This window comes from Acromyrmex echinatior, chromosome 14, assembly GCF_024713525.1.
Source record: "Acromyrmex echinatior isolate Ae372 chromosome 14, ASM2471352v2, whole genome shotgun sequence".
Lineage (NCBI taxonomy): Eukaryota > Metazoa > Arthropoda > Insecta > Hymenoptera > Formicidae > Acromyrmex > Acromyrmex echinatior.
Genome location: NC_141865.1, coordinates 4011289 through 4036196, shown reverse-complemented (window position 1 = coordinate 4036196; position 24908 = coordinate 4011289). Strand labels below are relative to the sequence as shown.

The 24908-nt window shown below is 27.8% G+C and overlaps 1 protein-coding gene and 1 long non-coding RNA gene across 3 annotated transcripts; one reads left to right on the top strand and one right to left on the bottom strand.

The window, feature by feature from the left end:
* The first annotated feature begins 988 nt into the window (after window positions 1-988).
* Window positions 989-9531, top strand: LOC105143976 (hypothetical protein). 2 transcript variants are annotated; one of them, XM_087413557.1, is made up of 5 exons: window positions 989-1272; window positions 1823-1912; window positions 3753-3989; window positions 6131-6517; window positions 8832-9531. In XM_087413557.1, exons 3-5 carry the CDS (start codon window positions 3756-3758, stop codon window positions 9408-9410), a joined length of 1200 nt encoding a protein of 399 aa, XP_087269683.1. In that variant the 5' UTR covers window positions 989-1272; window positions 1823-1912; window positions 3753-3755; the 3' UTR covers window positions 9411-9531. The 2 variants fall into 2 exon arrangements, with proteins under 2 accessions (XP_087269683.1, XP_011050896.1); XM_011052594.2 differs by lacking the exon at window positions 1823-1912.
* Window positions 9532-10197: 666 nt separating this feature from the next.
* On the bottom strand, window positions 10198-13081 carry LOC147907367 (uncharacterized). The gene is made up of 2 exons (XR_015547486.1): window positions 12113-13081; window positions 10198-12026 (listed from the first exon to the last, which is right to left on the bottom strand). It is a non-coding gene; the product is annotated as an uncharacterized LOC147907367 (long non-coding RNA).
* Between the last annotated feature and the right edge of the window lie 11827 nt (window positions 13082-24908).

Sequence of the window (24908 nt, the reverse complement as noted above, 5' to 3'; positions counted from 1 at the left end):
TAAAAGATTCATATTATAAGCTACTCTGAAATGTTCAAAAAACATTTTTTCATCGTCAATTTATATGCTAAAAACAGATAAGTGCATTATGTTTTTTAATTAGAGACAAACAAAATGCGTTTGTTTAATATTTTTAGCAATTGTTTAGCAATTTTATTTAATATTTCTTATCTTACTGATTGATATATTGTTATTTTCTGTAAAGTACGTAATTTTCTTTCTTTCTCGTTTTCTGAAAATTACAAATTTTGAACAAAACGCATTTTGAAAGTCTGCTCCTCATGAAAAATAATAAAATTTTGTCTAACATAATTATGAAAGTAATCGTGCAATTACAATTATAATTATATCTGAATTAAATATAATTGTGACTCAACAATTACTATAATTGTCATTATTTCAATTACGATTGCAACATAATTGTAATTACATTAAAATTGCAATTAAAGTAATTAATTACAATTATAATTAATTATATTTATTAATCAATTATACTCAACTCTGATATATAATGCAAGCATATATAGCACCATTTCTACATTTATATGAGGTGGAAAAAAAAGATCGTTACCCATGAATTAAAAATTCATTTTTACGTAAAAATGAAAATAAAAGGAACAATTTCCAATGACCTTGATCTTAACAAATGTTATGATTCTTTACAATATTTAACAAGTTTTAGGACAATATTTAAAAAGTTTTAGTTGTCTGTCGGATGAGTAATGCTACTATCGCGCCGGTAATACCATAATTTTTAATCTTCGTGACTCGAAAAGTACTTAATGAAAAAATATTTTGTTATAGTGTTTTGAAGAGCTCTCAATAAGCTACATTAAAAAAAATCAATATTTGATCTGACCTTGATCTGACCTTGGCGACATTCAAAATCAAACTGATAATATGAGTAAATTGATCTTTTTAAACCCTACAACTTTTATCTAAAACATTTTTCTATAAAACGTATATTTTCCGAGTTCTTTTTTTCATACCCTATATATTCGGTCTACATTCTAATAAAGCCCGTTTTACCTTTTACCTCATGTCTCTCGCTTGCATAGTAGCTGCGCGCAACGCGGTTTGCCAAAAGGAAAGGATGATTTCAGTGGGAAATCGCCGCGATGCGTGTCCGAAAGGTGTGCGCGTACCACACTTTCATTGTTCTTCGATGTCTCGATGAGAATAGGTGTAAGGGATTTCGCGTGTGTTTCTACAAGCACTAATTAATATATCTGTTGTCATTCCAAGACGAGAGCGATCTAAATATTCTGCAAAGTAAGTGTCCGATCTTTTTTCAGAATTATAAATTTTAATCAATTACAAATTTAAATAAAAAAATTCGCGTAGAGCGAAACATACGCATTATAACAATGAAAGCGACGAAAATGTCCGAGGTAAAGTGTTGACAGCGCGAGAGCATTTTTAGCTTTTCAAAATTTAGAGTTAAAATTTAGTTAGAATTTTTGGAAAAATTTAAATAATATCATAACAGAAATTATTTCAATATTTTTCCTTCATTTCATGTTTCTATACTTTTGAAAAAAACGTTAAAAATTTTTTATTATTTAAATTTATATTTATTGAAGTACTTAGAAATTTTATAAATAAATGCGTTAAAAAGAGGATATATTGTTTAGCAACAGACCGTCTTTTATCAAAATATATTTTAAACTTATACTTATAACTTTGATTTAAAAAAATATACACATAAAGCAAATAAAATCATACAAATATATTTCTTTTTCTAAAAAAACATAGTCAAATCAAGCATAGACAGGCTTAGTAAAGAAACTTTTTAAAATTTACAATATTATTTGTATTTTAGGTACATAACGAAAGTTCTTGCAAGTTCCAATAGCATATGATATATTGATAAAGAATATTTGAAGAATACTATAATCGAAGATACTACCCAGTAAGTAAGAAACATTAGTTCAACATTTCGAAATATTAATTTTATGTAAATTTCATTGACGTTTTTATCTATATAATATTTTATAAATTCTAATAGCATAATATTTATATTACCTTATAATATAAATATTTCCGAAAACCTTTAAGAAATATTTTAATAATATAAATTCTGAATATTTTGTAACTATAGCACATAATGTTGAAAAAAACATTGCTGAGATGTTTGTTAAATGTTGCTGAGACAATGTTAAATGTTGTTAAATGATGTGTGTTTTAATGAAATGATTTTTAGAAGGTGAGGCATCAAGATGAAAATAAATGTAGTGTATTTGAAATGAAATATATTTTAATACATCATAAAATGAAATGTAATTTTATAAATATTTCGTTTAGTTTTATGTAAAATTAATTCATACACCTAATATTGTTGGAAGTTTATATGATATTCAATAAATTGAATCAATGTTCTCGAATGTTGAATTGCAATGTTTATAAGATGTTACTTCAACAAATACGGAACGTTTTTATAATACTTTTTTAACATTGTACAATATTGCAACTCAACATTTTTGAGATAATGATTCAATATTAATGCAATATTATTTATAATATTATTTATAACATGATTTTATGATAAAATATCATATTATAGAAATCTCCAAATTGTGATCAAACGTTATAATGTTGTATACAACATTAAATATAACGTATTTAAAAATGTTATATGTTATTGAAGATTCTTGCAATAACGTTGTAATAATGATGTTTTGCTTACTGGGTATAATCGAATATATATATGAAATCCTAATACTCTCATATTATTCTGTAATAATATGAGAAGTATTAGAGAAACGAATTATCTAACGGTTATGCAAATATTTGTTGAATACATCCAAAACAATCAACGAAGCATAAAAATGATGGCGGAATGAATGGTGTTGGATTTTGCATTACCATACAAGGATGAACAATGCAATTTCGCCATAGCAACGTCATAGAATCTCGCAATTTGATTTATCTGTATAGGTTGCAAACAGTACCAGTTATGCATCCAACTGCAGCAATATACTTAGATCAAAATGCTATCTGTTTAAAAAGTTACTTTTATCTTAAGCGTTAAATTTTTCGATAAATTTTTAGTTTAGTATAAGCCTAGTAAATTTAATTATATATATATATAGAAAGTTTATTAATTAAAATAGAGAAAAAAAGAAACGAAGAGAGAGAGAGAGAGAAAGGGAAGAGAGAGAGAGAGAGAGAGAGAGAGAGAGAGAGAGAGAAAGAGCGAAAAAAGATTCTGTCAGATTAAACATATTTCTAATTAAATAACTCTTTATTGATTTAATAATTCTGCTTTTTAAAAAAACTGATTGTCAAGGATGACAGGTTAACAGATTCATAAGTTTATATTGTTTCATTGTGTGTTACAATTAACATTAACGAGCTACTTAAAAGATCATACTTCCTAGTTTCACACAATTCGATTGTTGTTGACGATAAGCGGAATGGAGACTCTTTCATGCTCTGTTTCAGAGCCTCGAGTTCATCAAGTTTCTACAGGATATGCTTTGGAAGATATTTTAATGGCAGGACGTAGACAGATGCACACTATAAATATATATACGGATATAAATCCGTAATGATCGTTGTATGACTCAAAATACAAAAATTTGACCACTATATCTCATTAATTACAAAGCACCATGCTCTTTCCGCATCTCATTTTCTATCATTGTCAGTGATTAATTGCAAAAAATTAAAAATTTGTTCTTAGTCAAATTCACCGGCTGTAATTATTTTTTTTTTACACAACCATAAACAGAATTGTTACATTTGCGTAGGTAATGCAGTTCAGACAGCTGGCGGTTTGGCTATTTAAACTCTTGTCAATTGGTTTTGCATATACCGGTATTAGCGATTGGGATGCGTGCAGTGGACGATTAGAACGCGCCTTGGACGCACTACATAGGGATTCCATTAGAAGAAACAATTTGAACGAAGAAGAGATTGGAACGTTGTATCAGCGCGAACTACATTCCGTTCCCTTGGAAATGTCTGTCTCTCGTATGACAATAAAGGTAATATTTTTTTCAAACAGTAAGATTTCTCTCTTTTTTTAATTAAATTGATACAAAACGAATTTCGTCTCTTTTTTTAAGAATAATATTCCATTTATATTTAATTTTATATTCGATTTAACAAAAAATGATTTTTTTTAGTATAAAACGATGTTGTATGTATGTTTAACGTTTCATGGTAATATGTGCAGCATATAATCATTATTACGTTATTAGATAATGCATGTTGTATAAGATATCTAAACGAGGTAGACATCTTTTTAGATATAAAATATTTAAAAGATGTCTTTTAGATATCTTATGCAACATAAATGCTATCTGAGAAGGTTATTATTATAAATATAAACTTTCAAAAGCCTTGTTCATTTAGAAAATCATTCCTTAGAAGTGCGAATATCGATCTATATAAAATATCTACATAATTATTGCTAATAAAACGTTTTTTACATATGTATAAATGGTTATGTAATTATACAAAACTATATGAATGTCTACCCCTACAGCACGAAATATTACAGCAATATTTCAATAGTGTGCAATATTAAAAATTGCAGCAATATTACTGCAATATTAAAATTTTAATATTTTATTGGAAATATTATAACAATATTGCGAAATATTGTAATTTTAATATTTTTTGTAGAACATATATTGTTGCAATATATTGTTGCAATATTACAATTCATTAAATATGTACGCACCTCTGCCATGGGGATACGCTTCTCATAAGCAAAAAACGTCCAGGGCCCCTAGTCTATAATTGTACACGCCTATCGACACCTTAATAACACAAGACGTCCTATGGACGTCCTATCCTGTGAACGTCCTGCCAGTTAAATGGGACGTCCACAGGACGTCCTATTGTAGTCCAAGGACATCCTAAGGATGTCCTGTGGACTATGAAAGCGCTTCATTATGTCCTACATACATCCACTGGACGTTCATTGTGGTATTATCAGGGATTAATTTAGGATATATTTAGAACTATTTTAGGACTTTCAGGATGATTGCAGGACTATTTCAAGATGTATTAAAAGTAAAATAAAATGACCACATGCACTCACAGAAACTGGTGTCTAGAAAGTATTTTTCACTGTTCAAGCGTTATGAAGAGATGATCAATTGTGAATGATCAAACGTAGTCAAACGTGGTCAAAATACTGTAAAAAATAAGCGACAACATGAGAAAAATATTAGGGCGCTCCGAGTCTCGAACCGAGGCCTAGTCTCTCCTCCGAGTTGATAGACTTCCGTGCCATTGAGCCACACAGCCCTAACGCTGATAGCTTCTCTGCTGTACTTATTTCCTCTAAATTTCTTACTCGCAATAAGAAGCTAGGACTACGCAAATCGAGTTAGTCAGTTTTTTGGAAATTCCAATCTTTTTTGGATGTGTTTTCTAGGTTCCTGACATTATACTTTTTGGAATGAATCAATATAACGTATTTTTTTTTTAAGTTCATGTTTTCCTTTTTCCAAAACACTACTTATTTTTATCTGTATTTTTTTTATCATAAAGATATGATTTTTTGAAAAAAAAAACTGATTATTGCACTTTTTTCACAAATTGTTCTTTAATATTTTTTGGCATAACTTTTCAATTATTATCAAAATCTTTATATATTTTGATATTTTTATTCTGGCATTTCATTAAAAAAAAGAAATATTTTCCATTGAGATAATTATAAAACTAATCAAAAAACGTTGAAGGTGACTTGGATTTAGATATGTAAATTGAGACCCTAAAACGAGATATGTAGTTGAGGATTAAATATGGTAGATTTTAAATATTAACAATCTTGAAAATAGGCCTATCGTATTTAATATAAACTATTTTAAAGGTATCTAATATTATCTCATATTTTAAAAGTATATTTTTTAATGGTACTTATGTATTTTGTTAAGTGCATATAAAGTACCATTGAAAAAAATACTTAAAATATTCGAAAATTTTTAAAAAATTTTCAACATATTCAAGATTTCCCGAAGTTCTTTGGTTTTGAAATATTAATTATTTAAAAAAATTCAACATTATTGTTGTGTAAAAGATTATTAGATGTGTTTCCGTCGCTATTTGCAAAAAATTATATAATTGAACGAATAACAAGAAGGTCATGCACACGGCCTAGCCTATTTCGTAGCTTTCAGAAAATACGAAGGAGACCAGAGGTTACTGGGCACGAGTGGAACAATGCGTGTACGATCCCGATCACAATTCTCTGAGGACGCGCATTGTATTCAACGATCTGTCAGTGTCAGGAATAGTGTCCCTAATACCGCGAAATCATCACGCCCTAATTTCCGCTGAATCCTGCAAAATGACACTGCGACTGAGGCGCGCGGGAATAGACTTTCTCACCAATCCGATCACCCGGGAACGCGGCCAGATGCGTATACGTACAGAGTCCAGTTTCCTAGAACCCAGATTTGCATCAATCTATGCTTATGGCTGCCGTACTACACGCATCGATAAGCAAATCAAACGGCAAGATAAATGGCCACCGTATCACTTACCTAACATTAACAAGGTAGGTAACATATTGGAAAATTTATCTTTTCTAAAAACGTAAAAATAGATGTCAAGCACACGCATACATCAAAAAATGTATTGTAAAAAGATATTAATTTACTATCATACTAATTTAATAAATATCTTACCCCAGCTAATGCTAAATATTCATAGAAAGTTCGATTCATATTCTCAATGTGCCAAATATTTCGGCACAGTGTGAAAGAATCGTCGCAGAATATACAGGGTGCGTCAGATATTTGAGGACACTCACATATGTGCCTGCCAAGTTTTCGCAGCAAGTTTTTTTATTTTTTTTCTTTTCAAATAAATGGAGGACAATAAGTTGACTCAGGAAATGAAAAGACACGCTGTTATCATCGCTATACACGCGAATCACAACGATCTTAAAATCTCCCAATTTTTTAAAGTCGCCCGATCGTTTGTTTACAAAGTTCGTCGAAAGTTAGAACCATCTGATGGCAATGTGGAAAGTGTTGCGCAAAAAACATGGCACGTTCAGAGTTAGAACAGAGCTAGAACATCACAGTTTGTGCAGGGTATTATTGATGAAGACCTTTCAAAGTCTATAAGGGCCATATTGAGAAACCTTCAAGTTTCTGAGTGCACAATCCGTCGCATTGTCCACGAAGACATCCGATACAAGTCCTACTTGATGCGCAAAGGTCAGTTTATATCGGCACGAACTCGAGAACAGCAATTCATCCGGGCACAACGACTTTTAAACAGTTAAAACATCCTGAAATCACATAATCTCACAAACATGTGGTCACCTAGTTTCCTGGATCTTAATCCTTTGGATTACTATGTATGGAGCGTTGTTAAACAGGAGATCAATAAACATCTAACACGCTTGATTCCTTAAGAGCAGCTAGTAATGACGCATATGAACAAGGATCATTTGATTCAGGCATGCAAACGTTTCCGGTAAAGAATTGAAGCTGTTATTGCCGCTGAAGGTGATTTTTCGAATAACTATATAGCCTACTATATAGTCTCACTTAGTTTGCTGTAAAAATTTCATTAAAATACAATAAGTTTTCTAAGAAATATACAAATTTTAGTTTTAAAGTCAGTATGTCCTCAAATACTTGACGCACCCTGTACAAATGTCGATGAAATGTTGAGCATATTGAATACTTCTTGTATATATCAAAAATTGCGAGCGAGCAAGCGAGCAGTACAACATCGTTGACAGAGGGCCGCGGCGAGAGGCATTTACTGGTTAACAAAAATCATCTGGGAGAGAATATAAGGAGCGCAGCATTTCACCGAAGTAATTTCATTGTAAAGTAATCGGAGTAATCTTTTGCACAAGAGCAAACTGTTTTTAATTGGTCTTTATTTCTCTTTTATTTTATTATTTAGTTCTTAAATTCATCTCTTTAATTACACTTATCTTATTAGACACATTTTTTTACTTTATTTTACTTTATTAATATTTTCGTTTACTTTTTTATTTTTTGTATAACATGGGATTTTTTACAATTTTTTCCCTACCTATTACACTTTAAGAATAAATCGCTTTTCTAAGATTATTATCTCTTATGCTTTGAAATGTTTTTGGGGAATTTTAGGAATCTTTTATAAATATTTCAGAAATACTTAACGTTAGCTGGGACTAATTAATATATATGCATCTTTATCAATACTTTAAAATCTGTAAATAATAATCTTTTTTTAAAATTATTTTTTCTCATACACTATATCAATGTCGTTCCAATTAAAATTGTGTTCAGTATTCACTTTATGTTCAGTCAAAGTTGAGCATTGAATAATAAATGTAATTAATTACAATTACTTTAATTGCAATTTCAACGTAATTATAATTATGCTGCAATTGTAATTATATTGGGATTGCAATTAAAATAATTACAATTAAAGTAATTGTTGAGTCGCAATTATATTTAATTCAGTTACAATTACAATTACAATTATAATAAACAATCGATGAGATGCCTCTTTTTATAAAAAAGGATACATTTATACAATATTCCATAAAATATTAATTGCTCTTATTCTAATTACAATTGTAGTTAAGCAATTAACAATTAACAATTAAATAATTGTAATCTGTTTACAATTACTTTTCGCAATTACTTCATTTAATTGTTTTCAGCAATTAATAATTAAAAAATATAATTAATTAACTAATTGAATTAAGAATTACATTGTAATTTGTAATTGTTAATTGAATTACAATTTTGTACAACTTTGTGTTCAGATATAACTGGTTTACTAGGCCGTGTTTTTATTGATGCAGTTACGATGTCCAATAAATACTTTTGTTAAATATTTTTTGTTTATTACAGATAACACCAACATTGTCTCTAAACGACAAGTATGATGCGGCGGAACCGAGGCAATTAGCGGGCAACGCCGAAGAAATAGATATTGTCATACCGAACGAGAATCGACGTTCGCGTTACTCACACGTCCCTGAGAACTTCGGTGTATGGAAGAAGAATTCTTGGATCACCAAATTATCATCACGTCAGAAACGTTCAATGGCACGGTACGCGCGTGCTACGTTTGTAATTACACCATGGAACTTCACGGACACCCTGATAAATAAACGTAAATCGACAGAGAGACCTGTGAATTTTACTAAAATTCTTAATCTAACTGACGATTTCCGGAATGAGGATCCATCACAACATGTATTGCGGGATCTCGTAGTAAACGACAATTTTGATAACCTGTTCTCTGTAGACTCGAAAGATCCGAATAGGATGAACTGGCAATCTAAGGAGTATATCACAAAAGAAATGGAAGAAGTATTTTTACAGGGTGCTAGTCAAGCATTGACCAGATACATCGAACGTCAACTGCATCCAGCAATCAAAGAAACACTAATGCTGTCTATGGGTTATACCATCAGTTATGGATAAATGTGAGAGAATATTCGATACAGCAATATTGTAATTATCTTAAATAATATTTAAATAATAAATATGTTAAAAAACGTTAAATATTAAATAAAGGTTGGATCGCCTTCACTTTTCATTGTCATTGTAGAAATTACTTAATTTTACTCTACAAACGTACCTAACAATAATTTGTCAAATTATTCAACAATTCATATATTGTGTTGATTAAAATTCTTATTTTATTTGTTTTATTTATAGCTCCACATTTTATATTTTATTGTTTAATCTTGTCTTAATTATCTTATTTTTCATTACTTAAACGCTTTTCACATAAAAATCGACGTAAATCATTTATATTAGTGCTGGGATTTACTTGTACATTTCGACCAACTTTTAGCTTGGTTCCTGCCAATCAGTATTTAGGTTGCGCGCAGGTTGGTGAAATAAAGGGCAGGAACCAAGCTGAAAATCGCGCCGAAATGTGCAAATAAATCCCAGCATTGATTTATATAAATAATTTTTAATTATAAATAGAATTCGTAAATTCGTCTATAAAAGCATTTCATTCATTTTGTAATTATGTATTCTTTAAAGATATAATAATAGTTATCCGGTAAACAAATTTTTCATGCATAAATATATATAAATATGTATAAACATACATAAATATTTATAAAAATGTATAATCGTATGAAATGATCATACATCTATCTTTCTTTTATAAAATTACTTTGTAGTCGTAATAGTAAATAATAATAGTAAAATAAAAACATTAAAAATAATTAATTTTTAATTATTTTTCACACTATTTCTTTTTAGAAAAAATCAAGTTTGAAGAAATGTAAAAAAATTGCTTATGTATAAATTTATGTGCTAATTTTTGGCTGTTCTTGTTTTCTCAGTCAAACTAAGTGGTCGGTCACAAACAAAATGGACTTGAAATATAGTATAGGAAAACTCATGAAAAATCCGGCAGATTAAAGTTATTAGATTAACAAAGTACCGCGATGAGAAAATTCACTAAATTAGCATTTGGAGCAAAAATGGCTATCCTAATCTGATTCTGTTAAAAGGTCGGAAATCTATACAAGAGTCTGGAAGAAGAAGAAGAACCTAATTCTGTTATTATTGAAAATGCCCGGTTGTTGTGTTGAAAATTACAAAAACCGCAACAAAAGAGGCTAAAGTTATGAATAACCGCGCATCATAGAGCCAAAATGGCGGCAGTTCATGGTACTTTATTAATCTAGTGATTTTCGGCAGATGTGATTTTAGTACCATCACGCCTAGCGGGAAAAGTTGAAAGTATTAACTATCACGTGGTCAAAAACATGTGTGTATGTAGTAATATGTATTAGAGCGCCTGTAATCAGAATGGCGCTATAAGAGAGATGACGTCATATTTTAGCGAAATTCTGCGAGAGAGAAAGAGATATACGGTCTCAGTCTATCCAACAGACTCTCAATTTTAGGGTTCGGTACAACGGCATTGAACGACATAGATACGTAAAGGTACATTGATAAAAATAAAGTTATCGAAATTATTTTAGAAATATAGTTGGATGTACAATATCGTTTTGTAACAATTCATTAAAAAAAGAATATATGTTATGAAAATAATTCCGAAAGACACAGAACGCCGAATGAATTGGTTAAAGAGTATAAATGGCAAATATATAAATTGGACACCGTCAAAAAATTCATCTGTATGTGAGATAAAGTAATTTATTCTTTATAAATAATGTATTTAAAATATTAAAATAAAAATGTAACATAAAACACAGATTAATTATAATATCTGAAGACACGGTAGTGTCTTGGCACTAAGTATATGTCTACGCTGACATAGAGAGCCTACAATCAGAGTGACGACATACAGGTATCACTTGTGATTGGTCCGCCATGTTTTTTAGCCATTCCCTCCAGTTTTTTAAACGCATTATTTTCTAAATTCTGAATTCATGCTAAAAAATGCTCAAAAATTGTGACAAATTAAAAAATGATAATAAATAAATATTGTATATAAAATAATAAAAATTTTACATATATTATTTATTATAAAATTTCATTTATTTTGTACTATTGCAATATTGTACATTTTGTAATATTGCACATTACTTTATACAAAACGTTATTTATTGCACATTATTTGCGCTATTAAATGCGCTAGTTTATTATACATTCTCTGTTCCTACATTTTAGGAGCAAAATGCATAATAATATAAAAGAAATCAAAAATTCAGAAAAATATTATGTATGTATATACCATTTCATAAAATATTATATATTAAATATCGTAATTATCATATTATTTCATTTAGACTCACAATGCAATGATATATAATTGAAAAGATTACGACAAAAAGAAAAAGAATTAAATTCGTAATCAATGATGACTGTACATATACTTAGTGCTAAGACACTACCGTGTCTTCAGATATTATAATTAATCTGTGTATATTTTATGTTACATTTTTATTTTAATATTTTAAATACATTATTTATAAAGAATAAATTACTTTACCTCACATACAGATGAATTTTTTGACAATGTCCAATTTATATATTTGCCATTTATACTCTTTAACCAATTCATTCGGCGTTCTGTGTCTTTCGGAATTATTTTCATAACATATCCTTTTTTTAATGAATTGTTACAAAATGGTATTGTATCCAACCATATTTCTAAAATAATTTCGATAATTTTATTTTTATCAATGTACCTTTACGTATCTATGTCGTTCAATGCTGTTGCACCTAACCCTAAAATTGAGTCTGTTGGATAGACTGAGACCGTACATCTCTTTCTCTCTCGCAGAATTTCGCTAAAATATGACGTCATCTCTCGTATGGCGTCTCTGATTATAGACTTTCTACCCCATTCTTATTCTTAAAATTATATTTATAATTTGCAATTTGCAATTTGAATAAAGTTGGAACTCTTCTAATTGTATAAGCAAACTACATTTAATTTAAAATTGTGAAGAAAATTTATATGAATAAAAATGAATCAACCTTAGAGACCCTCCACCACCCCCACTAATTTTTAATGGTGGTCCTCTTTTCTTTGTAAGTATACTCCCCCGTGAAAAAACGAGTTACTAAATTTAGTCCGTTTTTGCAGGTAAGTATGTTTTAAATTTATTTTTTAATTTTATATCTTTCTTTTTTTCTTTAATTATTTTATTATATTATATTTCGCTAAAATCATATTGCATTATGATTAGCGAAATATATTAGGTGTTGGAATTAATTCGTAGCGTTTTTTAATGAAAGAATGTTATTTATTTCACATGAGCATTAAAAAATACATTAATGAAAGTACTTCCCATCACTTGTAAAACGCTACGAATTAATTCCAACACCTAATAATAAAATAATTAGCAATTACATTGCATAGCTTTTTAATATTATCTTTTATTGTAATCCTTTAATAATACAATAATAATTATTTTCAATACAATGTATAATAAAAAATGTTGTTCGAAATACAATAAGAGTTATATTATAGGAGCACAATTAACAAAATTTAGTAATGAGGGAATATACGAAAATGTTGAAAATACATACGATAACACAAATTTTCTAACCAATGTTTAATGAAATATTGATAAATGTAGAATGAAAATACTAACAACAATTAGATCGTACTTACTATTAATTATTACTTGCGATTATATTATAAAACTTATTAATATCGTGATAAAAAGTCATAAATACATTTACGACAAGACTTTCATCGCATTTAAGTAAGTACCGATAATTTGCTCACATAAGGTCCTCCACGTTTGTGATAAGGTGAGTAACGAACAAAAGGAAGAAAAAAACTTCAGAGAAAAGCGAATAAATGTATTCTGAGTCACGTCAAATTAAAGACCATCCACAAAAAAGTAAGCAATGCAGTTTAAAACAACAAAGTCTTAACAGAAACGAATGCGATCCAAAAATCTTTTCAGACCACAAAATTGCTAAATTGCATAAAAAATTAATTTATATCCAAAAATTGCATTTTAATTTTAATTTATCACTGCTTGCCAATAATGCATTAGAGTGATCCCTAAAAATTGCATTAAATGCATAAAAAAAATAATTTTTAACCAAAAATTCTTTTATTTTAATGTACACTGCATTGAGAATAATGCATTAAGTGAATCCCAAAATTGATTAAAATGCATAAAAAAGAAAAATTTTAATCAAAATTGCATTTAATTTAATGTAAACTGTTGCGCAAATAATGCTTTAATGATCCCAAAATTGCATTAAATTGCATAAAAATTAATTTATCAAAAAAATGTTTTTTATATAATTAACACTCATTGAAATAACTTTAATGAATCCAAAATTGCGTTAAAATTGCATTAAAAAAATAATTTTTCAAAAAATTGCTTTTATATTATGTAACACTGCTGCAATAATGCATTAGTGATCCAAAATTGCATTAAATTCATAAAAAAAATTAATTAAAAAAAAAATTGTATTTTAATTTATTGTACACTGCATTGCAATACATTAGAGAATCCCTAAAAAGATTAAATTGCATAAAAATAATATTAAAAAAATTGATTTAATATATGTAACACTGCATTGCCAAATCATTTAGAGTGAATCCAAAAATGCATTAAAATGCATTAAAAAATTAATTTAATCCAAAAAATGTTTTTAATTAATGACACTGCTGCACAATTGCATAAGTATCAAAAATTGCGTTAAATTGCATTTAAAATTAATTTTTATCAAAAAAATTCATTTAATTAATTACACTGCATTGCACATAATGCATTAGAGTGAATCCCTAAAATGCATTAAAATAGCATAAAAAAAATAATTTTAACCAAAAAATTGCATTTTTATTTAATGTAACTGCATTGGAAATATGCATTAGAGTGAATCCAAAAATTGCATTAAAATTGCTAAAAAATTATTTTAATCAAAAATTGCATTTTTAATTTATTCACTGCATTGCGCAATATGCATTAGAGGAATCCCAAAAATTGCATAAATTGCAAAAAAAATTAATTTTAAACAAAAAAATAATTTTAATTTAATTATCACTGATTGAAGAAATAAGCTTTAGATGATCCCAAATTGCATTAAATAGCTAAAAAATAATTTTTAACAAAAAATTGCATTTTATTTATTACACTGCTTGGAAATATGCATTAGAGTGATCCCAAAATTGCATTAAATTGCATAAAAAATTAATTTTAATCCAAAAAATTCATTTTTTTAATGTATCACTGCATTGAGAAAATGCATTTAGATGAATCCCAAAAATGCATTAATGCAAAAAAAAAATAAATTTTTAATCCAAAAAAATTGCATTTTATTTTATGTACACGCATTGGCAATATGCATTTAGAGTAATCCCCAAAATTGTATTAAAATGCATTAAAAAAAATAACTTTAATCCAAAAAAATTGCATTTTAATTTTAATTATCACTGCATTGCGCAAAATGCATTAGATGAATCCCCAAAAATTGCTTAAATTGCTAAAAAAATTAATTTAATCCAAAAAATCATTTTTAATTTAATTACACTGATGAGAAAATGCATAGATGATCCAAATCTAATAGATAAAAAATAATTTAACCAAAATTGCATTTAATTTATGATCATGCATTGAGAAATAATGCATTAATGAATCCAAAAATTGCTAAAATGCATTAAAATATTTTACAAAAATTGCATTTAATTTTATTACACGCATGGCAATACATTAAGATCCAAATTTCATTAAAATTGGAATAAAAAAAATTAATTTTAAATTCAAGAAAATTCTTTTTAATATTAATGTAACACTGCATTGCATCAATAATGCATTTAGTGTGTATCCCTAGAAAATAGCATTAAAATTGCATTAAAAAAATTAATTCTAATTCAAAAAAATTGTTTTTTTAATATAATGTAACACTTGCATTGCACCAGTAATGCATTTAGAGTGAATCCTAGAAAATTGCTTTAAAAATTGCATTAAAAAAATTAATATTAAAATAAAAAAAATTGTATCTTTAATATCATTGTAACACTGCATTGCACCAGTAATGCATTTAGAGTGAATCCCTATAAAATTGCATTAAAATTGCATTTAAAAAATTAATTTTAAATTCAAAAAAATTGTATTTTTAATATAAATGTAACACTGCATTGCACCAGTAATGCATTTAGAGTGAATCCCTAGAAAATAGCATTAAAATTGCATTAAAAAAAATTAATTCTAATTTCAAAAAAATTGTTTTTTTAATATTAATGTAACACTGCATTGCACCAGTAATGCATTTAGAGTGTATCTTAGAAAATTGCGTTAAAATTGAATTAAAAAAAAATAATTTTAATTTCCAAAAAATTGTTTTTTTAATATTAATGTTACACTGCATTGCACCAATAATGCATATAGAGTGAATCCCTAGAAAATTGCATTAAAATTGCATTAAAAAAAATTAATTTCAATTTCCAAAAAATTTTATTTTTAATATAAATGTAACACTGCATTGCATCAATAATGCATTTAGAGTGAATCCCTAGAAAATTGCATTAAAATTGCATTAAATAAAATTAATTTCAATTTCCAAAAAATTTTATTTTTAATATAAATGTAACACTGCATTGCATCAATAATGCATTTAGAGTGAATCCCTAGAAAATAGCATTAAAATTGCATTAAAAAAATTAATTCTAATTTCAAAAAAATTGTTTCTTTAATATTAATGTAACACTGCATTGCGCCAGTAATGCATTTAGAGTGAATCCCTAGGAAATAGCATTAAAATTGCATTAAAAAAATTAATTCTAATTTCAAGAAAATTGTTTCTTTAATATTATTGTAACACTGCATTGCACCAGTAATGCATTTAGAGTGAATCCCTAGGAAATAGCATTAAAATTGCATTAAAAAAATTAATTCTAATTTCAAAAAAATTGTTTTTTTAATATTACTGTAACACTGCATTGCACCGATAATGCAATTAGAGTGAATCTCTAGAAAATTGCATTAACAAAATTAATTTTAAAATAAAAAAAATTGCTTTTTTAATTATTGGTCATTTAAAAAGTACCCGCGGTTTTTTGACACTAGATGTGTTGATGGTCATATATCAGCTGAAAAAGTATAGCGGATACTTTTTAGATGACCCAATAAATTGCATTTTTAATCTTAATTTAACATTGCATTGAATCACTAATGCATTTAGAGTGAATCCCTAGAAAATTGCATTAAAATTGCATTAAAAAAAATTTATTGAAATTCAAAAAATTGCCTTTTTAATATTAATGTAACACTGCATTGCACCAATAATGCATTTAGAGTGATTCCCTAGAAAATTGCATTTAAATTGCATTAAAAAAATTAATATTAAAATAAAAATTTGCTTTTTTAGTATTAATATACTGTTGCATTGTACCAATAATGCATTTAGAGTTATTGCCAAGAAAATTGTATTAAAAATGCATAAAAAAATTAAATTTTAAATAAAAAAATGCTTTTTTAATATTAATATAACTCTGCATTGCTCCAATAATACGTTTAATGTGTATCCCTAGAAAATTGCATTAAAATTGCATTAAAAAAAATTATTTTAAATTCGAATAAATTGTATTTTTAATAGTGACGTAACACTGCTTCGCACCAATAATGCATTTAGGGTGAGTCCGTAAAAAATTGCTTTAAAAATACATTAAAAAAAATTAATTTTGAAATCAAAAAAATTGCCTTTTTTAATATTAATATAATACTGCATTGCACCAATAATGCATTTAGAGTGAATGCCAAGAAAATTGCATTATAAATGCACAAAAAAATTAAATTTAAAAGAAAGAATGCTTTTTTAATATTAATATAACTCTGCAATGCTCCAGTAACGCATCTAGAGTGAATCCCTAGAAAATTGCATTAAAAATGCATAAAAAAATTAAATTTAGAATAAAAAAATGCTTTTTTAATATTAATATCACTCTGCATTTCTCCAGTGATGCATTTAGAGTGAATCCATTGAGAATTGCATTAAAATTGCATTAAAAAAAATTAATTTTAAAACAAAAAAAATTGTCTTTTAGATATTAATGTAACACTGCATTGCACCAATAACGCATTTTGAGTGAATGCCAAGAAAATTTCAATTAAAAAAAATTAATTTGAAAATATAAAAACTTGTTTTTTCAATATTAACAACATTGCATTGCACCAGAAATGCAATTAGAGTGAATCTCTAGAAAATTGCATTAAAAATGCATGAAAAAAAATTTATTATAAATTCAAATATTGCTTCATTTAAAAAGTATCCGCGGTGTTTTGTCACTTGAAGTGATGATGGTCATATATAAAGTGACAAAGCACTGCGGATTCTTTTTAGATGACCCAATAAATTGCCTTTTTAATATTAATGTAACACTGCTTTACACCAATGATGCATTTAGAGTGAATGCCAAGAAAATTACTTGAAAAATGCAAAAAAAAATGAAATTTAAAATTAAAAAATGCTTTTTTAATATTAATATAACTATGCATTGCTCCAGTAATGCATTTAGAGTGAATCCGTAGAAAATGGCTTTAAAAATACATTAAAAAAAATTAATTTTAAAATCAAAAAAATTATCTTTTTCATATTAATGTAACTCTGCATTGCTCCAGTAATGCATTTATAGTGAATCCATAGAAAATTTCATTAAAAATGCATAAAAAAATAAAATTTAAAATAAAAAAATGCTTTTTTAATATTAGTATAATTCTGCATTGCTCCAGTAATACGTTTAGAGTGAATCCCTAGAAAATTGCATTAAAATTGCATTAAAAAAAATTATTTTACATTCGAATAAATTGTATTTTTAATATTAACGTAACAATGCATTGTACCTGTAATGCATTTAGAGTGAATCCCTAGATAATTGCATTAAAATTGCATAAAAAGAAAATTTTTTTTTACTTCAACAAAATTGCATTTTTGCGATAAATCTGAGAATGCATTGCACCTATAATGCATTTATAGAGAATCCCTTGAAATTTGCATTATAATTGCATTAAAAAAAATTAATTTTAAATTCAAAATAATTGCCTTTTTAATATTAATGTAAAATTTCATTGCACCAGTAATGCATTTAGAGTGAATCCTAAGAAAATTGCATTAAAAATGCATTAAAAAAAATTTATTTAAATTCATAAAAATTGTCTTTTTAATATTAATGTAGCACTGTATTGCACCAATAATGTATTTAGAGTGAAACCTTAGAAATTTCATTAAAATTAAATTTTAAAAAATTAATTTTAAATTTAAAAAAATATCATTTTTAATATTAATGTAACACTGCATTGCACCACTAATGCATTTAGAGTGAATCCGTAGAAAATTACATTAAAATTGCATAAAAAAAAATTTTTTATATTCAAAAAATTGCATTTTTTGATAAATCTGAGAAAGCATTGTTCCAATAATGCATTTAGAGTATCCCTAGAGTGTATCCCTAGAAATTTTCATTAAAATTGCATTAAAAAAAATTAATTTTAAATTCATAAAAATTGCCTTTTTAGTATTAATGTTATACTTCATTGCATCAGTAATGCATTTAGAGTGAATCCTAAGAAAATTGCATTAAAATTGCATTAAAAAAAATTTATTTAAATTCAAAAAATTGCCTTTTTAAAATTAATGTAACACTGCATTGCACTTGTAATGTAGTTAGAGTGAATCCCTAGATAATTGCATTAAAATTGCATTAAAAAAATCTTTTTTTTTAATTCACAAAAATTGCATATTTGCTATAAATCTGAGAATGCATTGCACCAATAATGCATTTAGAGTTAATCCCTAGAAAATCGATATGAACATAAAATTTGGTTTAATAGACTAAAGCAGTTTGCAGGTAGTTAGCTATCAGCAAAACTGCTATTACAAAGCCTATTAGTAACAAAAAACTAAGGGCCATTAGGCAACCCTAAAATTCAAAAAATTTTGAAATTATATGTAAAGTAGTTCATCCGTAACACAAAACTATTTTTTGTTCGTTCAGAATTACAATTTTAGGAGGTAAAATACGTTTTTGGGAAAAATCGGTTTTTTTTAAACGAATATCGTCGTAGTTATAAGAGATACGAAAAAATTTCTGAAATGAAATTTGAATGAATCAAAATTACTTTCGGACTACAATAAAAAAATTTTTTTTTAATTATTTATTTATTTTATACCTCTATTTGCATCCCTATTTATAAATTGTTTTTAATTTTTATATAACGAATATCAAAGAGACATTTGATCCTGCAAACAACAATGTATGTTATAGTTATGTTGCGAAGAACCATTTTTCAAATATATACGAAAACACCTATATACGTGTTCCCTAGGTATTCGTCTCATATCGCGTTGGCTGCGCGTGATAACGTAATGGGCAAATTCAGTATAATCCATCAATATATAGTACAGCTGTATCTATTATATGAGCTTTTATATAACAACAACAACAGCAACAGTAATAATAGCAGTGTATCAAAACCTAAAATTAGTCAAATAGTTTTGATATACGTAAAGGAATATGCAAAATACTTTAGTCAATTACAAGCTAAGTATGAAAAAATTGTTATTTTTATAAAATATCGTACATTTAATTTTGGCTTTTGATAGAGTAGCCAGTTTCAACTTGAAAAAGAAAAGATATTATATCAACATAATTCCGCATGAACAAAAATAGTTTTATGTTACGGACAAACTTCTATATTTACACACAATATTTAAGAATTTCCTGAACTTTTTCGTTATTTAACCTTCCTTGTAAAACAGCGATGTAATCAATGATCAAGCGACAGTTAAAATTATATACACATTTTACAGCACCAAAACTAATTTTTTAATTTTTTGTCCGCGATTTTGGATCCGCCATTTTGAATTTTTTAATTTTGATTTTAAATTCGAAATCATCGATCCTAAAAACTCTCAAACTTTATTTTATTAGCTATTTTTGATTAGTCGCAATCACATTTATATTGTTAAAATAGGATGAATTTTTCCAGTTTATTTATAAAATACATTTCGTTAACAATAGGAATGTTTCTACAGTTTTTTTATAACAATTGATATTCTAAACACTGATAATGTTCTTTTTATTGTAATAATATGTTACAAACTATATGAAAAACATAGAAAACTGAAGTTAAAATGGTATCATATATGTAGGACATTGTGCCGCAAAGGATTAATAGAAGAGGAGTAAGGAATTGAAACGAAGTTAATAGAAATATTGAAGGATTGAATACAGGATAATAATATTGAAGAACCGACAATTAGCTAGGATGATTGAGAGGGATTTAGATGCAGTGAATTATTAATAGAGAGAGAGACCATTTGGCGATAAATTTTAGATCTTTATTTAAAGCAGAACATGCTGCAAAAGCTTCACATGGGTGAAAGAATTTGAAAAAAATTACGTCGTCTGCATACATGAACAGCTCAGAGGTTAGAGAAACATTAGATATAAATACAATATTAAAAAGTAAAATTATGTAAATAAAACCCTGATGTACTCCAGAAAAACGGCACGAGAAGAAGAGGAAAGAGAAAATAAATTATATTTGAGGACTTTTTTTGCTGCATGCGATTTGTAAGAAATGAACAGATTAGCGGAATAGCCGAATAGGAGAGACTGCTTGAGTTTGATTAAAAATAGATGGTTAACGATACTGAAAGCCTTTTATAAAACGTTTTATAATTTTGTATTTGCCTATAAATATGAATTTAATACTCCTTTAATGCTCTCATTAAAAATACTATTAAATTAAAAATAAGTAATATAAGGTCAAGTATTATTATATAGGGACTGAGATTATATTTCAAAATTTTTACCTTGAAACGACAAAGGCTAATGAGAATTAATGTGTTGATAAGAACCAAATTGATGATTTAGATGTCGAATATCTTATACCGCAATACATTTTTTAAATATGAATAGTAATAAATGTACGTAAAAGAGCCCCATTTGGCCAAACCATATAGGCAAGACAGATACGCCCTAGGTTGTCCACGAGGATATTCGAACATGCTTAAACCGAAGAATGAACCAAAGGTCAATAATGGTGCCAGCGCTCTTTCTAGCGCCCCTGTCATAGTTTTTGAGTCGGCTAGTGTTTTAACTGAATTAGTTCTTGCTGCACGAGACACAAACACGATTTAATATTTTTTATAAGCTTTTCAGAAATAGTTTTTGCAATCTCTCTCTAGGAATTACTTTGTGACACTATATTGTATAATATGTACACTGAAGTATAACGTATTTGTACGCCGTATAATCAGCAAGTACTGAACAACAGAATGGACATAGATAATCTAGATTAGATTTCTTTTTTTTTTCGTGGAATTTTTATTTATAGATACATAGATTGAGATCACTGAATGTAGATCACTCATGAAAAAAAAATTCGTATTTTTACTCAGAAGGAAATTCAAATTAATAAAATATTTAATAGTTATAAATGATCATAAAGATTATATTATGGACTTTATTTCATTATATTCTCTATATTCTAATTATATTCTCATTATACATTCTCTTTCTTCCTCCTAATATCTTCTTTTTTTTTTCCCCCTATTTTGTCGTTTTTACGTTCTTAATAAATCTTTTTCTTCTAGACATTGCGTTACATCGTGGAAGTCAGATGTTCGTTACTTTTGCAAATTTGTTTCAATTAAGAAACCAATATATTGTATCATGATATGGACTACTATCTACCTGCGTTTTTTTGTCTCTTTTTATTAATGAACTCAAACACATTTACTGATATTACTGACAAGGTACATTATTATATTACTAATTTGTATGTATTAAATATTAATTTAATTTTTTTGTTCACGGTCACTTTTTCAGAATATTTTATGACTACTTTGATTTTCGATATAAATGATTCGCAACATACTAAATGAAATGAAGAATACGGGATTAATAATTATAATTTTGTAGTACCATGTATATTTTTGGTTTATAGCGATGTTTAAATATTACGACAACATTGAAAATGACTCGATCGGAGTCGAAACGTTTGTTTTTGTCAATTGTAATTGTTATATGATTTTTATAATGTAATTTAAATTAAAATTCTTGATTACATTATTAGCTCTTCTTTTAACTACATTGTTTTATAGAAAAACTGCAAGAGACAAAAATCATTTATTTTCTTCTCATAGAACTCTAAAAAATTTTTCAGAATTTTTTATCAACTTTTTAGTACTTTAATACTTTTTAGTACTGTATTTTCTTATTTTTAACATGAGAAAATATAGATATTAAAAAATTCTGAAAAAATTCTCAGAACTTTATGAGAAGAAAATAAATGATTTTTGTCTCTTGCAGCTTTTTTATAAAGTTGATAATATTTGAGTAAAAAATTATTCAAGACCATTATTTGGCAATTTTTAGAAATTAATATCTTAATTATTGCGAAAATTGCAAAATGGTAAAGGACTTTTCGTCTCAGTTCGATTCACTCTACCTGCTCATGATGGATGACGAAATATATTAAAATCATCCTGTATACATAAGAATTGATTGTAAAATGATAGAAAAGAAGCTAATATATAAAGATATTATGAACTTAATACGATATTTTATCTCTTTTTGTAATGTAAATTAATGAAAAATGAAGCATATAATATAAATATAAAGGAAAGTCGCCGATATTGCCATAGGTTTCCTAAAACGATACCCTCTTATTTCTCAGAAACTAACAACTGCATTTTATTTAATATTTCTTACAAAAATATGATCTGTTAACTGTTTAGTTAATTAAAAAATTGTAAACGCATAATCTGTATATTTTTGGCCTACTATACAAGATCAGCTAAAAACGAATTCTATGAAGACAAAAATAAAATTCTTACTTTTTTCTTTTGCAAATTGCATAATTTAAATAATAGTGACTATTATTAGTGATACATTATTAATAGCATTTATTAGGTGTTGGAATTAATTCGTAGCGTTTTACAAGAGATGGCACAAGCAGTACACTATTTCGTTGTTACCTATAGTTCTGTATAAATTGTAAACATCTATCATAGGACGTCATTTGCCGTACATAACCTTTCTTGAAATCATAAATAACAATACTGTATAATTCATTGAATATGTCAAAATTTGTGCCAGATAAAGTGTTTTTGCGGGGAGTTTTGCTTCATTACTTTAATATGAACAAAAGTGCAGCTGAAGCTCATCGTATTTTAGTGGATGTGTATAGTGAACATGCTCTAGCTGAGCAAACGTGTAGGAAGTGGTTTGCACGTTTTAAAGCTGGTGATTTCGACTTGGATGACAAGGAGCGACCTGGTCAGCCGAAAAAATTTGAAGATAACGATTTGCAGGCACTGCTCAATGAAAACTCATGTCAAACACTTAAAGAATTATCTACGTCATTGGAAGTTGACTTCTCAACAATAGGAAAACGTCTTAAAAGTTTGGGCATGATCCAGAAGGAAGGACATTGGGTCCCATATGAATTGAAACCAAGGGATATTGAGAGACGTTTTCTCACGTGCGAACTGCTGCTTCAACGGCAGAAAAGAAAAGGTTTTTTGCATCGGATTGTTACCGGTGACGAAAAGTGGATCCATTATGACAATCCAAAGCGCAGAAAGTCATGGGTTAAGCCCGGCGAACCATCAACATCAGTGGCAAAGCCCAATATCCATGGCTCAAAGCTCCTGCTCTGTATTTGGTGGGATCAGAAGGGTGTCATATACTACGAACTGCTAAAACTGCTTGAGCCGTGCATTGAAGCAAAAACGGTCGGAATACTTCGAAAGACACGATAAAGTCATCTTGCTGCACGACAATGCTCGCCCACACGTTGCAAAACCGGTAAAAACATACCTGGAAACACTTAAATGGGAAGTGCTACCGCACCCGCCGTATTCTCCTGATATTGCACCTAGCGACTACCACTTGTTTCGATCATTAGCTCATAGCTTGTGCGAGCAGAAGTTCACATCTTACGAAGATTGTACAAAATGGTTCGATTCCTGGATTTCATCTAAAGATGAACAGTTCTTCCGACGCGGTATTCATTCACTGCCCGAAAGATGGTCAAAAGTAGTAGAAAGTGATGGGAAGTACTTTCATTAATGTATTTTTTAATGCTCATGTGAAATAAATAACATTCTTTCATTAAAAAAACGCTACGAATTAATTCCAACACCTAATATCAATTATTGTACGTACATGAATACATAAGATACACAATGAAATGTTAATAGTGACAACGTTTGACTACCTCTGTTTCATACTTCATTGCAAAGTTATAAAAGTAGGCGACATTTGATACAGTAATTTCTTGCTTTATTCTATAAATGCACTGCTTCTTGAGGTTATCCTCGCAATAAGTATTGGCCAAATCAAAAAGTTGTGTTAAAAAAAAACGTTGCTTCAATATTTAACGCATTCAGCAGATTCAACAGTTAAATGAGCGTTCGCTGCTATTGATGTATTCTTTCAGATCTGAAAGTTTGATTGAATGATCTAGAAGAATACCAATATCAACGTGAGTTTTATTCAAATAT